Source organism: Vulpes vulpes, chromosome 6, assembly GCF_048418805.1.
Source record: "Vulpes vulpes isolate BD-2025 chromosome 6, VulVul3, whole genome shotgun sequence".
Lineage (NCBI taxonomy): Eukaryota > Metazoa > Chordata > Mammalia > Carnivora > Canidae > Vulpes > Vulpes vulpes.
The window spans coordinates 5,877,350-5,893,223 of record NC_132785.1 but is presented as its reverse complement, the minus strand read 5'-3'; the positions used below and the strand labels follow the sequence as shown (position 1 = coordinate 5,893,223).

At 35.7% G+C, this 15,874-nt stretch overlaps 1 protein-coding gene across 1 annotated transcript in view; it reads left to right on the top strand.

Annotated features, from left to right (window-relative positions):
* The window catches only part of GTF2F2 (general transcription factor IIF subunit 2), a 146,369-nt gene that overhangs the window by 117,694 nt on the left and 12,801 nt on the right, over positions 1–15,874 (top strand). The window contains exon 6 of the mRNA XM_026017227.2: positions 6,806–6,905. Within this exon, the coding sequence (XP_025873012.1) occupies positions 6,806–6,905 (100 nt within the window). The remainder of the gene's footprint in view (positions 1–6,805; positions 6,906–15,874) is intronic.

Sequence of the window (15,874 nt, the reverse complement as noted above, 5' to 3'; positions counted from 1 at the left end):
ATATGAAATTGCTAGTTTTATAAAGAGCCAAAAACTATCTAATTTCTGTATTGTTTAGGAGATATGCCTATCAGCCAGCTCACAGATTCTCCTTAGAATAGGAACATAGGATTAGAGGTGGAAAGAATTGCTGGTCCTTCAACAAAACTACAGTCTTGATGCAAATGGTTATTACACAGTTGTGTTATGACTTTACTGCTTCTAGTAATAATTCTTAATTCTTTGCTGCTGCTTTGCTTAAAACAAAAAGCAAAAACTCCCCTGGCATACAGATGTCAGAGGGCTGCAAACTAGTGGCCTGGTATAGCTAATATATATGTTTTTTGGTATTGAGGGGTTATTTTTGTTTTAGGGGTGGGGGAGGGGGAAGATTTGCCCTTTAGAAAAATTGAATTGTTGGCAGTGTTTAAATGCTTTCATACAAAAATCTGACTCTGGGGCAGCCCGGGTGGCTCAGCGGTTTGGTGCTGCCTTCAGCCCGGGGCCTGATCCTGGAAACCCGGGATTGAGTCCCACGTCGGGCTCCCTGCGTGGAGCCTGCTTCTCCCTCTGCCTCTCTCTCTCTCTCTCTCTCTCTCTCTCTCTCTCCCTCTCTCTCTCTCTCTCTCTGTGTGTCTCTCATGAATAAATAAATAAAATCTTTAAAAAAAAAAATCTGACTCTGCATTTCTTGAGTAATTAGAAGATCTGGTAATACTCTTCTTGTATTCCTATAGACTAACAATCAAGTAAATGCTTATTGCCCACTTGGGATGAAGCATGTGCTCTGTTTCCAGTTCACCACAGCCCCCATCTCTCACTGGTACTTCCTACTTTGCTTAACAGGCTCTTTTAGATGGTAGATATTTGGGTTTGTCATTCTCCAGTCGAACTTTCTGCAGGGATAGAAGTGTCCTTTACCTGTGTTGTCCAATATGTTGACATTAGCCACCTGTGCCTTTTGGGCACTTAAAATGTGATTGGTATGCCTGAAGAGCCAAGTTCTAATTTAATTTAAATTAATTTAAATAATTGCATATTGCTAGTGGCTAGTATATTAGTGCAAGTAGATATGAAGTGTCTGTTTCCTAGAGTGAAAATTAAACCTTAATATATTTTACAGTCTCTTCTTTTAAATGCCCAGTCTAAACGTTAGGTATATTGCTGCAGGTCTTATGATTTGACAGCCAGATTGCCATCTCTGATTGAATGCAGCTTAAGGGATCCCTGGGTGGCGCAGCGGTTTGGCGCCTGCCTTTGGCCCGGGGCGCGATCCTGGAGACCCGGGATCGAATCCCACGTCGGGCTCCCGGTGCATGGAGCCTGCTTCTCCCTCTGCCTATGTCTCTGCTTCTCTCTCTCTCACTGTGTGCCTATCATAAATAAATAAAATTAAAAAAAAAAAATGAATGCAGCTTAAAACTTTTCTTCTCATCTTTTATTTTCTCATTTATTCAACACATTTATACTACAGGCCTATTCTAGGCCCTAGGGATATGAACAAGGTTCCTATTTTCATGAAGCTTACAAATAATTAATAAATATTTGTAAGAGACACTTAAATTACTTAATTTTATATTTATTATCTTTAATCCTTCCAATAACCCTGCCAGATAAGGATATAATTCAGTTACTTGTCAATTGCAAGCTGTAAAATTTCTTCATTGTCACTCAGATCCACATCTAACAGATTAACATGTGCTGCTGTGACATTTCCAGCAAGAAACTCTTCTCTATCCTATTAAAACTTCCTATAAGTGGACCATATTAAAACTAGATGTCACCAGAACCTTTCTTAGTAGTAAGTCAGCTCCAGGTGCACCTTATTACTACACCTGGCCTTTTTCCCAGCCTTCTGTCTGCTTGCTCCCAAGCTGGGCCTTCTTCTGAAACTTCCTTTTTGTTATCTGACTTTGGGTCAAGTATATGTGCTCTCACTCATAGGCATTTAGTTCTGTTGCTCCACTGCTATTCCTGTTTCTCCTTGCCTTGAGACCTTTCTTTCTCTCACCTTGCAAATGTCAAACTACCTCCCCCCTTGGAGGCATTGTTTACTTTCACTGCTTTACTTTTCCCTTTAAAAAATGAAATAAAAATCTTAAGAAAATACACATTCTTTTGTGAAACCTGTCATTTTAAGAATAGCATAGATTGCAGTCCAATGCAGCTGTAACACAAATGACTCCTACATTGGCTGTTGTTGGTGGAAACATTTGTTTTTCACTGTTTCTTGTAGTTGTTTAATTCTGTAGTTGATAACTAGATTAGTCAAGGCAGTGTTACTTAAGAGTTTTCTGCTTAGGCATGAAAATAGTCTGCATGTATAAAATTAGGCATTAATGTGGGATTTCTTAATATGGGTTTTGACCTTTTGTGATCTAATTGTCCAGTAGTGGTGTCATTTGTTCATTTGCTTAACAAATAATTATTGAATTACTTTTTACATGAGATGAACTGTACTTACCAAGGAGGTGGGCGGAGGATCTAGTGACTAAAATTCATAGACTTCTCTTCCATAGTCTGCCTGTATCTTTAGAGCAAGGGAATTTGACTTTTCCCCATTTTGTTAGATTTTACCAGTGATCATCCTTTATTTTGGAGATGCTTATGTTACTATTTTTTTACATAGATTTTATATTCCTGAAATATATAATTTAAAAATCAAATTCCCAGTATAGTATGTAAATATTAATAAAGTATAATGAAGAGGATCCTGAAGTGATTTTGATAAGGGTGGTTATGGACCATGATTATAGTCTAGTGACTCATGACATTAACTTAATAGGAAACTTTTTTTTTCAATGTTGAAAAGGAAAATGTGCTCTTCTGTGTGTATGTGTGTAATTGGGCTAGTTGTAGGCAGGTTGATGGGTGTCACAGAGAATTACTTATTATGAACTAACCAAACTCAATGAGTTTTTTTTTTTTTTAATTTTATAGCAAGAATCTAATTAAAGCGTTTATTCTGCTATATGGCCTTTTAGAAGACTGTAGAAAAGGAACTGTATGCTATTAGGGACATTATAGATTAACTGCTTGAAACTTGGGGTAAAAGAAAAAGAAAGATCTGAGTTCCAGTTCTCTTTTTGCTTACTATAAGGAAAGAGTGAGAATGAGATGATGTAGATAAAGCTTTCAACACAGTTTCCAGCACATAATTGCTCTTTAAATGTCTGCTATTATTTGTTATAGTTATTGTTTTATTAGTATTGCAGCTCTTAGGTCATGTAGCCTTTGAACTTTTTCTTTGATGGGAAGAAATAAGAGATAAAACTGGTTCTTTAGATAGTTCCAGAAAGACCAGTAATTGTTCTAGCTTTCTACGAGTGGAAGCATATTCTAAATTGTCGTGAAATGATGGTAGTAATTAACACTAGGGTTTTGTTTTTTTTTTTTTTTTTTTATGGTTTATAAAACAAAGGTAAAACAAGATCTGGCTGCATCTAAGTGATCACAGGTTATGATTTTTGTGTTACAGTTTCTTGAAAATAACACCATATTTAAATTTTTTTCTGAAAAAGTTAAGACTCATTTTTTAAAAGATTTTATTTATTTATTAGAGAGAGAGAGAGAGGGAAAAGCAGAGGGAGAAGCAGACACTCCCCTCCCCTTGCTGAGCAGGGAGCCCAATACGGGGCTTGATCCCAGGACCTGGGATCATGACCTGAGTCGAAGGCAGACACTTTATCAACTGAGCCATCCAAGCATCCCAAGCCCCCTTTTTTAAAATGGTCGGGACAGTGAAACTTTTAGTTTGTTCTCAGTCCAGCCTACCACCTCTATATGTACTTTGCTGTTCAGCTTTACAATCTAAATATTTCCAAATGTTATTATTTTGTGCAAATCCAGATAAACCTTATTTTGACTTTGAAGGCATGTTGAGGTCAGTGATGTTTAATTAAGTGCATTGTTCAGTGGTGAAGTGGAGTTGCAAAGTTTTCTGACACTTTATGAGATAATGTTAAATGAATTTATTTGTGTTAAGTAAAGAACACTGCTAACCGATTTTAAATAATTCAAGGTTTATTAAAGTGTATTAAGGCTTAGTTATTTAAAAATATGTTACAAAAAAAATGTTACATATTCAGTCCTTCAATTAACCTTTTGAGTTTTGAATCATAAGATCCCTTCTTTTAGTTAAAACAAAACCCTTGAAGTTGATGCTTTAAATACATAATAGGGGGACACCTGGGTGGCTCAGTGGTTGAGTATCTGCCTTTGGCTCAAGGAGTGATCCCAGGGTCCTGGGCTGGAGTCCCACATCAGGCTCCCCGCAGGGAACCTCCTTCTTTCTCTGCTTGTGTCTCTGCCTCTCCCTCTGTGTCTCTCGTGAATAAATAAAATCTTTTCTAAATAAATAAATACATAATAGGAAGGTAAAGTTTTTATGTGAACTCTTTATTTTTAAAAAGTTAATTCAGTGTTTTCTATATTTAAAAGATGAGCTACTTTGAGGATAAAAATGGCATGACACTGGATGACAGCATTGGCTTTTAGAGCTGTTGCACTAGAATTGAAAGGAAATGAAAGTATGCCACCTGAACCTGAATCAGGATGCAGTGCCTGCAAATAAACTCAAGTGTAAGAGTATGACAAGAATAAGTTACCACTTATAAAGACACACTTACCTAAACAAACTGAAACCCCAAGGAATTTTCAAATTGTGAAGTAATGGGAACAATCATTTAATGTGGGAGGAAGAGCTAGTACATGCCTCCCTCCTTGAATGTCTCATAAGATCAAATTATGGAGTGCAGTGATTGAAACAGGGAAGATAATTTAGTGGAAGCGTAACAGATAGATTACGATTTAGAGAGGCCAGCTCCCTGAGAACTGATTCTGGTAGGGGATAGGACCAAGATTAATGCAAAGAGGTTTTCAGAGACAGGCTGCCACTAGTGTGTGTGGTTTTTTTTCCCTCAGGGAGTTCTATATGCTTAATTCTAACTCCTTGTAAACATTCCTACACTTGTCTTCACTCACTTGTTTCTTTCTTAGTCACTTTGAGATGTCTTCTCAGCTCGGAGGAGTCATTTCCACCCAATCTTTTTTGCCTCACCTCTTAAAAGCATGGGCAGTCCTGCTCCAGCTTACCTTGAAGTGTACACACTGGGGTTAATGTTTACTTTATAGCAGCATGCAGTCATTTGTCATAATACCAACTCTCTGCCCCTTTTTAGTTCTGCAGTTAGTTAATAGATAAGCATTTATTTAATGTTTGTCTTCCACTAGAACAAGTCTTTTCTTTATTGCTGCATTTTCAACCTCTAACTCGGTGCCTGCCTGAGATAGGCACCCAGTAAACACTTGCAAGATAATAGGCAGCAGGAGGCTTCCACTAAAATATGGGCATAGCACAGCTGCAGTATGGAACAGATGTGGGAGAATGGTAGACAAAGCTGGAGAGATAAGCAGGAACCAGATCCCAGAGAGGTATGAAGTCATACAAGGACCTTGTGCTTCATCCAAGAACAGTTAAGAGGCCACTGAAGGAGTCTTAAGTCCAAGTCCATCTTTGGGTGGACATCCCCCTCTAGACCCCTAGTACTTTCTTCATGGTTCACAGAAAGTATGTTTGGTTCATGAGAAGCTAAGTAACATTGTATGATTTATGGTTACACATACACTAATTTCTAAAGACATTTCTAGAGTACTTTTGTTACGCTTTATGAAATAATCATTTTGTGTATTAAATTATAGAAATAATTGGGTTTGTATATAATTTGGTTTACAAATAATTGGAAGAATTTAAATATTTGTTTCAATACAGGAATGACTATACTGAATTTGGGAATCACAGTAAAACCAAAATGTATAGTATTTGTAACTTTCACATTTGAAGAAGTAGTTGCTGTGTATCTAAATTCTTCGGAGTGACTTGGTGTTACATACCAAAAATAGAAGCAAATGGATATATATATTTTTAAGATTTTATATATTTATTCATGAGAGACACAGAGAGAGAGGTAGAGACATAAGCAGAGGGAGAAGCAGGCTCCATGCAGGGAGCCCGATGTGGGACTCAATCCCAGGACTCTGGGATCACACCCTGAGCCAAAGGCAGATGTTCAACTGCTGAACCACCCAGGCATCCCAGAAGCAAATAGGTAATTAACTTATGCAAGGAATAAAATAATGAGAATGTTATAAAAACAGATACTTTTTATACTGCAAGTTGTGCTTTTTAAAGGAATTTTAAATGAAAATTATTTTTAGTTCCTGTTCTATTGAACAAAAGAATTTAAAATAATATGTTTATGGCTTTTCCCCAGAGGTAGTATTTTGAATTATATTTTAATTTAGATGGAGATCTGCAATAGTTCTCTACTAGTGCTGTCCAAGAGAAGTTTCTTTGATGATGGAAATGTTCTGTATCTGTGCTCTCCGGTAAAGCAACCATTAGACCTGAGTGTCAGCATATTATCTATCTTTTTATCTTTATCTCTTATCAAGCAAATGGAATTTTGAATAACTTGATTAGTTTTATGCCATATAATTTAAAATAATTCATTTTTACTTGCAGATTTTTTCCCCAGAAGTTTAAAGCTGACTAGCTTCTTGGTTTTAGTAGTTAAGACTTGACTATATAGGATTAGAAACAAGTCATCAAGTTATGATGAGATAGTTTATATGTTTAGCTTATGCTATGGTTTCTGCATTACAGTCATATACATTCAGTGTGTTTTTGAAGTATTATTATTAAGGTTGGTATAGCTTCTAAGGTTACTTTTTTATATGTTAAGTATTGAGTAACAAGAATTAATGGTAATATCTCTTCAAGTTTCACTAATGAATAAGTTTATTAATAATGCCTTCTATTTTTCAGATTGCAAATAGAAGAATCTTCCAAACCCGTAAGGCTATCCCAACAACTGGACAAAGTTGTGACAACCAATTATAAACCTGTTGCTAATCATCAATACAATGTAAGTCTTCATGTCTTTTTTCATTCTGTTAACATCTTTATTCCTTTCTGTATCATAGACTCAGGTTTTAAAAGGACCTGGGCAGCCCGGGTGGCTCAACAGTTTAGTGCTGCCTTCAGCGCAGGGCCAGATCCTGGAGACCTGGGATCAAGTCCGCGTCGGACTCCATGCATGGAGACTGCTTCTCCCTCTGCCTATGTCTCTGCCTCTCTCTCTCTGTCTCTCTCTGTCTCTCTCTGTATCTCATGAATAAATAAAATCTTTAAAAAATAAAAAAACAAAAGGATCTTTGTCACATACCTGCTATTAGATGCTTGAGTTACCTAGACTGATTAAGGAATACGACAGTTTGCCTGGTGTGGAGAAGGTGTTCACTTTGCATCCTAAGTTAAACAGAATGAGAAGAAGGCAACCATTGTTCAAACTACTCTTGATAAATTTTTCAAAGGAATAAAACACTTAATTTTTCAGTGTTTTTAATGTTTTAAATTACAGTGTCCTTAATAAATACTAGTTTTAATATTTTTTCAATTTTCCATGCCTTTACAACTGGGAATTTTTAATATATTGACAAGAATTTTAAAAGTCTGGAACAATGGTAATTTTCCCCATTGATTATTAAGATTGCTTTGCATAGTTTCAACTTTCATGGACATTTTTATGATCTCACACTATCATGCAAAGTGAGAACTGCCTGTATTTTTTCTTAACCATTTTTATTGAAGTATATCTTGCATATACTACGTATATAATATACAACACACACATATACACATAATGTGTGCTGGGTACTGTTCTGCATGCTTCATATGATGCATTTAGTCTTCATACCTACCCTATGAAGTAGCTACTACTATTATCCTCATTTTCCAGATGAAGTAATGAAGACACCACCAAGAGGTTAGCTTCCTTGAGGTCATACAGCCAGTAATTAATGAATCCAGGTGTTGAACCCAGGCAGTCTGGTTTAAGAGCCATGCTCTTAATTAACCACTATGTTATATTGCTGCAGGTCATTAGAAATACTAAAAGGGCAAGGATTTGGGGTCTTGAAATGCCTGTAATTTAAGGGAAAACGTGATGATTTTCTGAAAATACAATGAACCCAAGTTAAATAACAACAGTTGATATCTTGTGTCCTGCTTTGTTGCTTAATATTCCTCTTGATACAGTGTTTAGGAAGAAATAATCCCCTTTTAAGACTGGCCTTAAGTATCCAGATTAAGGTGTCACAGATTAGTATTTGTCAAACTACTACTTTATGATATTTGAGTTTCTTATGGTTATTTTACATGAGAGGTAGCAGATGCCTACAGAGCCAAGCCACAGAGCCACTCTTCAGTGGGCAGAGTGCTAAAATTTAAGAAGGTAAAATGGTAGGGACTATGATGAACTGGAGTGTACATGCCCCTTCTTTTAAAGACATTCAAATTTTAAAAATTACTGTGCTCTGCGGATTAAATAAAGCAAGTCAAAGTTCATTTGCATCCAGCCAGGCTTTCATTTTATAGCCTCTGGTTATGCTTTCAGGGAAATGGAAAACTAAAGAAGAGGACAGGCTGCATGTCAGATAATCCAAGAGGGGTATTTATATGTTGTCTCTTGATTGAGACACATAGATAAAAGTCTACCTTGTTGGCTTCTTTTTTATCACAGTAAGGACAAGAAAGACCATACTTACCATAAACTGTAAAGAGATATAACCTTTCCGGAGACAAGTTTGGTAATTTGTGTCAAAGGCACCATAAAGGATATATCCTTAAACCAGCAGTCTTGTATCTAAGAATGTATCATAGAAAGACAAGGGCCCAAAGGTAGATACACAGTAGTGTTTTTCTCTGTTGTTTAAGATAAGCTAAGATTGGAAACAAAAGTCCAGAATTAAGATTAAATACATTAATGGTCAGTATCTTTGGATGATAGGAGCTAGATTGATTTTATCCTAATTTTCGTCTTTATAAAGTCTTTTTTGAATTGTTGGAATCATCATAGTGAGCATATATATATATTGCCTGAATTGTTACAGTGGGCAATAAAACTTTTTTGTTGGAATACAAAAAGTAAGAAAGCTAGGAAAGACTGTTAGTACCTAGCCATGGTGAGCGACTTCCACCATTGATGAGACAAAAGGAAAGTCTTTCTTAGGCCAAGCAAAGCTGGCACTTTGCTAATATCAAAGTTCATTTCTTAGTATACTGGCTCTATAACCACTTGGCAGGTATAGAAGACTTTTCAAATTTCATATTCTTAGGATGATTTTATATTTTCTTTTTTACTACTAAAGTAAGTTTGAATATGTTGTATTCTGAACTCTATATCCTAATGTAATGCTATATCATTCACTTTAAAGACTTTTTAACATTAAGTGGCAGTTCATGGTGTCAGCCTTTGTTAAGGTTGTCATTGTATCAGTGAGTCATTATCCTAATGTAGTTATTAGCAATGAGCCATATATTAATCTTTGGAAAAATTTTGTGTGCACAAAAATAAGATTGACTATAATCTATCAAGTTGCATTATCTGAATATTTAGTGATTCCCCCCCATAGGAATGTATCAGAATGAATGGAGACACCTGCAGAGCTTTTAAAAATATATTCAGTATTATAGTATAATATCACCTATAGAAAAAGTATAAGGCTTCTGTTATTTTTATTGGAAGGAGACTTTGATTTTTTAAAAGATTGAGAAACAACGTAATTCAATGAGAATGACTTAAAGGTTACATAATCAAGATGTTCTATAAAAATTTTGAGTTCAACATAATGTTGAAATATTTTCAAAGTTTTACCAGGTGGAATATATAAACATGGAGCCTGGTATTTCATTATAACAGTTGAGGTTCTTTGAATCCAATTTTTAGGATAGATGTAAGGAAAAAATTCTCTGCAAAAATTGAACAAGGGGGTGAAAAATGGCATATATATTTTTAAAATTATATCCCTGCTTTCGATCAGAAAGAACCCACCTTACATTTACCCCCCAAAACCTTTTCCACCCACCAATAGCACATAGATAAATTTATATATATGGTTGACTCTTAATGCAGGAGTTAGGGGCACTCACCCCCTCCCCCTTACACACACACACACACACACACACACACAGTCCAATCCATGCATAACTTTTGACTCCCCAAAAGTTTAATTATTAATAGCTTACTGTTGATTGGAAGCCTTTGTGGCAATATAAATAACACATATTTTGAATGTTACATATATTATATACTATATTCTTAAAGTAAGCTAGAGAGGAGAAAATGTTATTACGAAAATAATTCTCTTCTACAAGGAAAATACACGTTTCCTGGCAAGAACTCTTGGCCAGAAAGTGATAAAGAATTAGAAAAACTTGACTAGAAAACTATTGTTAGAGGGAGTTGAATGATTACTTAAAATCTTGAGGTAAATCCCCAGGAACTAGAAAGAAAATTTATTTTTATTTATTTATTTTTTTTTTAAGAAAATTTATTTTTATACGCACTCTGTTTCCTCAGTTGTGGCAACTGACTTTGTTGGTCTTCAAGTGAAGGTTGTTTGGTTTGGTTTTTTTGTTTTTTTTTGTGTGTGTGTGTGATGGGTTTGTTTTTTTATGTACAAATTTGGAATTTTGCTCAATGAATAATAGATGCCTACAGGACTATATCATAAAGGCTTTTCAGCAGTATTTGCCTAGTGTTAGTAGAGATACGCTTCATGCTTTACCCATTTGAATTTGCACACCAAGAACTCGGTGACTCTAAAGAATTAATTTCCTCCCAAAAGATAACACACTAGGCAGAAATAAAAGCTTTAGTTTATAAGAACTTAAATGCAAACCATGAATGATATTCAAGGCCGTCATGCTCCCTTCAAGAGTTAAAAGCTTCCACAAGGACTGCCTTGACAAAGCAGTCAGAGTATTTCTGCAAACAACAATCTAGAAATTTACAGACATCTGTATTACAGTATTTTAATTGGTGGTGGGTGGCTTTTATAATTTTAGTCAGTGATTAAGGTTTCAGTAATGATAGTTGAATGTAACATACCACAATGGATTTCAACATTTAGTTGCATTTTAGTCTTGAATAATTTGTTTTCTGTTGTGAAAGAAAAATTAATTGTGTATGATAGATTTTTTCTTTTCTGGATTGTAAAATTTTTAATTGGAGACTAAATTTAAAGTTCTTTCTAAATTTACCCCTCAAAACCTTTTCCACTCACCAATAGCACATAGATAAATTTATATATATGGTTGACTATTAATTGTCTAAATTGACAATTATTTCTATGTGGCTGGTTGTGCAGTGATCGTGGTCACTGGGGCAGTTATAATGTTGGTAATTAAAATACAAGTAATAGCCATTTCTAGTCCAATAACTATCCTATTATTTTGTAGTGGCTGCTAACAATTTAGATATGTAACTGTTTTGAGTAGCATTATTTCCTTTACCATGCTGATGCACCAGTACAAAACAGAATTCCCAAAGAGAAAAGAGTTAAAAAGAGAAGAAATAACATTATTGCAACACTATAGTCTTATCCTTAATAGACTAGTTCATATCATCTGTTGTTTATTTGGAAAATTAATTTTTTATCAGTAGTACAACATTGTAAATACAATATTAAGATGACCATTTCTGTACTGTTAGTTAAAAAAAAAAAGCTACCTCAGGATCTTAGTTTTGTCCTGAGTATAAGGTTAGTTACTAATAATTCAATGACCATTTTAAAAATAATTGTGCATATGTCTATGTATTTGTGTTATGCATATGCATATGTACATGTGTATGTGTATGGTCATTACTGTTTCAATGACCTTTTAAAATAATTATGCATATGTACATATATTATGTATAATTTTAATTATACATATATCCATTGGAACTACTTGCTACTACAGAGCAGAATTTAGATTATGAGTCTGTATTAGACATTATCAAAAAAGATTTAATACTACAAAAAGTTTTGTTTTAAAACGGTCTTTTTAATACATTTCCTACAGTATGGGCCCTGAGGACATTAAATTTTGTCATTTGCCTTTTGTTTTTAAATAAGTCTAGAATTAAATTTCTAGTACTTTGGTTTCTCTAATAAGGAGTAATATTGCCATTTTGTTATTGCTGATATTTTATATGCCTGAGTTTTCAGATTATACTTTTAAGTGTTTGTATTTCATGAATCAAAACGAAAGTTAGGTTGCACTGGCCCCAGGTATTGAGCCATCAGTAGACACAGTTAACACAGAACATTTCTAGTCTGCTTTCCCCCCAGATCTAAAGTAGGAAAGCACCACTATTGAATACAGTGATTTTGAGATTGAAGCTAAGTTCCTTTCCAGCTTATTCTAAATTCTTACCTTTGATTCAGGCCCTCTTGGATCTGACATGTGACTCCAGTTGGGACAGCTTGATAACAAACACTTAAAAGGCTTTTCTTTCCACTACCAATTAGAGCGTATGCCCTCTCTGAATTGAGCCATCTTGCTTTATCAGCAGGTTTCCTAATAGATCTGCCTCAATATTTGGTGGGGTTTCAGTCAGAATTGAAAATATTGTAAGTCAAAAATGTGTTTAATACGTCTAACCTACCAAATACCATAGCTTAGGCTAGCCTACCTTACATGTGGTTAAGAACATTTACGTTAGCCTGCATGGGGCAAAGTCCTCTAACACCAAGCCCATTTCATAATGAAGTGTTGAAGAAGATCTCACGTAATACATCGAGTACTGTACTGAAAGTAAAACAGAATGGTTTTAAGTATATGGGTTGTTTGGTGATAGCATGGCTGACTGGGAGCTACAGGTGGCTCCCGCTGCGCAGCACCACAAGAGAGGACTGTATAGCATATTGCTAGCCCAGGAAGGGATCCAAATTCAAAAATCAAATTATGGTTTCTACTGCATACGTATTGCTTTTGCACCATCTCAATAAGTCGAACCATCAGAAGTTGGGGATTGTCAGTATTTGAAAACATTTTTTCCTATTAATCTTACTAGCTTCTCCAAGCATTTCACACAAGGAAGACTCTACTAAGGGTAGAAGCTGAATATACCACTGCTTCTCTTTACTGTTTCCTGAATTTAACTCTTCCTCCTTCTCTCAGCATAAATTAAAGCTGGGACGGACGAGAGGACGCACAGGGTATCATGCAATGGGGGCTTTGCGCAGAGTACAAATGCTGAACACTGGACCTTTGCGGGATCCTGACTTCCTTTGTTTTATTTTTCTTGAGGACCTGTGGCCTCTGGCCCACATCCCACTGAAACCAATGGGAAGGGTGTATGTAGGCTTTCTTTCCCCTTCCTTATTCTGATTTTGTCTCCCTTTATTTTTCTCTATCCAAGTTCAGTTTTTCTTATCCCACACCTGACTAAAGGGTAATAAGTAATAACTTCATCTCCTAGAAAAGACTCCTCCCTCACTCTCTTTCTCTCTTTTAGCAGTCCCCTTTTCTGGATTGTTCATCTTAATACAAAACATGAAACTATTCAAGTGAGGTGCAGCAGTAGAGGGGGGGTTTTCAGGATGCAAACTAAGTACAATTGTAAACAACAACAAAAAAAACATTTTAGATACTGGTCAGCAAAGTGGACCTTAAAATATTAATCCCTTAAGGCATTTCATGATATTTCTCTAATACAAAAACCCTCCTGTTTGGATTTGTGGGTCTCATCCTGGCCTGTCATGCTTGCTTTCTTCCTGATGTAGTTCTTCTCTTGCTTCTGTCTTGTTGTTGTTGTTGTTGTTGTTGTTGTTGTTGTTGTTGTTAAAGTAAGCTCCACACTTAACATAGGACTTGAACTAATAATTTATGACCTCAAGATCAAGAGTCACATACTCTACTGACTGAGCCAGCCAGGCACCCTACTTCTGTCCTTCTTTTGACCCTAGAGAGAAAATTCTTGAATGGACCTCAGGTTCATCCCTGTTAGTCTATGCCACCTCTTCAGCCTCCTTTCTCACTGAATTGGGACAGCCACTCTCCTTCTGCCTTTGTACCTACATGCATGTTTTTGCCTGTTTTTCCATATTCTCCACATTGGGAAGACTTGGATTTTCTCCTTAGTCATGGATTGCTCTGGTCTCTCTCCTCTCCACTCTTGCTTCTAGCTGTTCTAGTCACTCTGCTCTTCTCTAATCCCCTGCAGCTTTCCATAGTTGTTTCTTTCATGCTTTTGCCACCCAGAGATCTTGAGACTGGTCAGATTTCATTCCTCCCCAACAACACAGCCCTTTGTTAATGCATTTGCACCTTTCTCCGCATCATGATCTTGTCCAAAGGTAGCTGTGTGCTCTGCTATTACTGTATTTAAAATGTGCAAAGCCCCCTCTGTATATTTTAATATATGAATCCTAAGAAAGGAATACCTTTTGAAAGAGATTATCTTATTTTGCCTATATCTTAATGCAGTCCATGCCTAATCAGTTGAGCTTAATGGATTTTGAGTTTTACTCCCAAGGTACACATATCAAAAAAAAACTAATAAGACAATTAAGTTGGTTCTTTATCCCTATCTCCCAATTCTATTTAATTGAAGAATAGATACTCACTGTTGTCTATTACCTTTGCCACTAATTGAAAGTCTCTGATTATGTATAAGATATACTTCTAGGTTTAACATCAATAGAAACTAAATTTTATCTCTTTTGTAACCTCTATTGTTAAAATATAGAGAATAAACTTAACTATATGAGGCTGGAATTTATGCAGTAATTTAGTTGTATGTTTTGAAATACATTTCTTTTTCTTTTTTTAAGCTAGTCTCTAGATTATAGTTAATTCCATTTGATGCACAGGAGGTTGTTCTCTGGCAGCTTTCACCCAGCCTGCTGATGCTTTATTTACTAGGTGGGCTGCTGCAGTTTACATGTATTTCCTCTAATATGCTTTATGCTTCATCAAAATGAAGCATTTCTTTAAAAATTAAAAGCTTAACCAACTGGAGAGAGTGAATATGAGTTGCATGTTTGCAATAAAGAATAAGTTAAAAAATTTTTCTTATTTGAGTATAGCTGATACACAGTGTTACATTAGTTTCAGGTGTACTGTATAGTGATTCACCTTCTCTGTAAATTATGCTACACCCAGCTCACCACAAGTGTGGCTACCATCTGTCCTCTTACACTATTACGGTATCATTGACTGTGTTCCCTATGCTGTTCCCTTACCTTTTATTCCTATGACTTACTCCATAACTGAAAGTCTGTATCTCCCACTCCCCTTTGCCCATTTTGCCTATCTTTTCAACCCCTCTTCCCTTTGGCAGCCATCAGTTTGCTGTCCTGCATTTTTTTTTCCTTCACTTATAGGTCTGATTCTTTTTGTTTGTTTAGTCATTTGTTTTTAAATTCCACACGAGTGAAGTTATATAGTACCTGTCATTCTCAGTCTGATTTACTTCACTCAGCATAATACCCTCTAGGTCCATCTGTGTTGTTGCAAATGGCATAATCCCATCCTTTTAATGGCTGCATAATATTCCTCGGTGGGTATGTATGTATACATGCACACCACATTTTTCTTAGCCATTTGTCTACTGATGGACTCTTAAGTTGCTTCCATATCTTGGCTATTGTAAATAATGCAATAAACACAGGATGCACATATCTTTTTGATTTAGTGTTTTCATTTTCTTTGGGTAAATAACCAAAAGTGGATTTATTGGATCATATGGCATTTCAATTTTTAATTTTTTGGGGAACCTCCATGCTGTTTTTCACAGCATACTAATTTATAATCCCACCAGCAGTGTGCGAGAGTTCCCTGTTCTCCACATCCTTGCCAACACTTATTACTTCTTGCCTTTTTGATTTTAGCCATTCTGACAGGTATAAGGTGGTTTCAGTTTGTATTTCACTGAAAATTAATGATGTTGAGCATCTTTTTTTGTGTTTGTTGGTCATATGTTTGTTTTTGGAATAATGTCTACTTAGGTCCTCTTCTCATTTTTCAGATTGGAGTGGGGGCTTTTTGGTGTTAAGTTGTAAA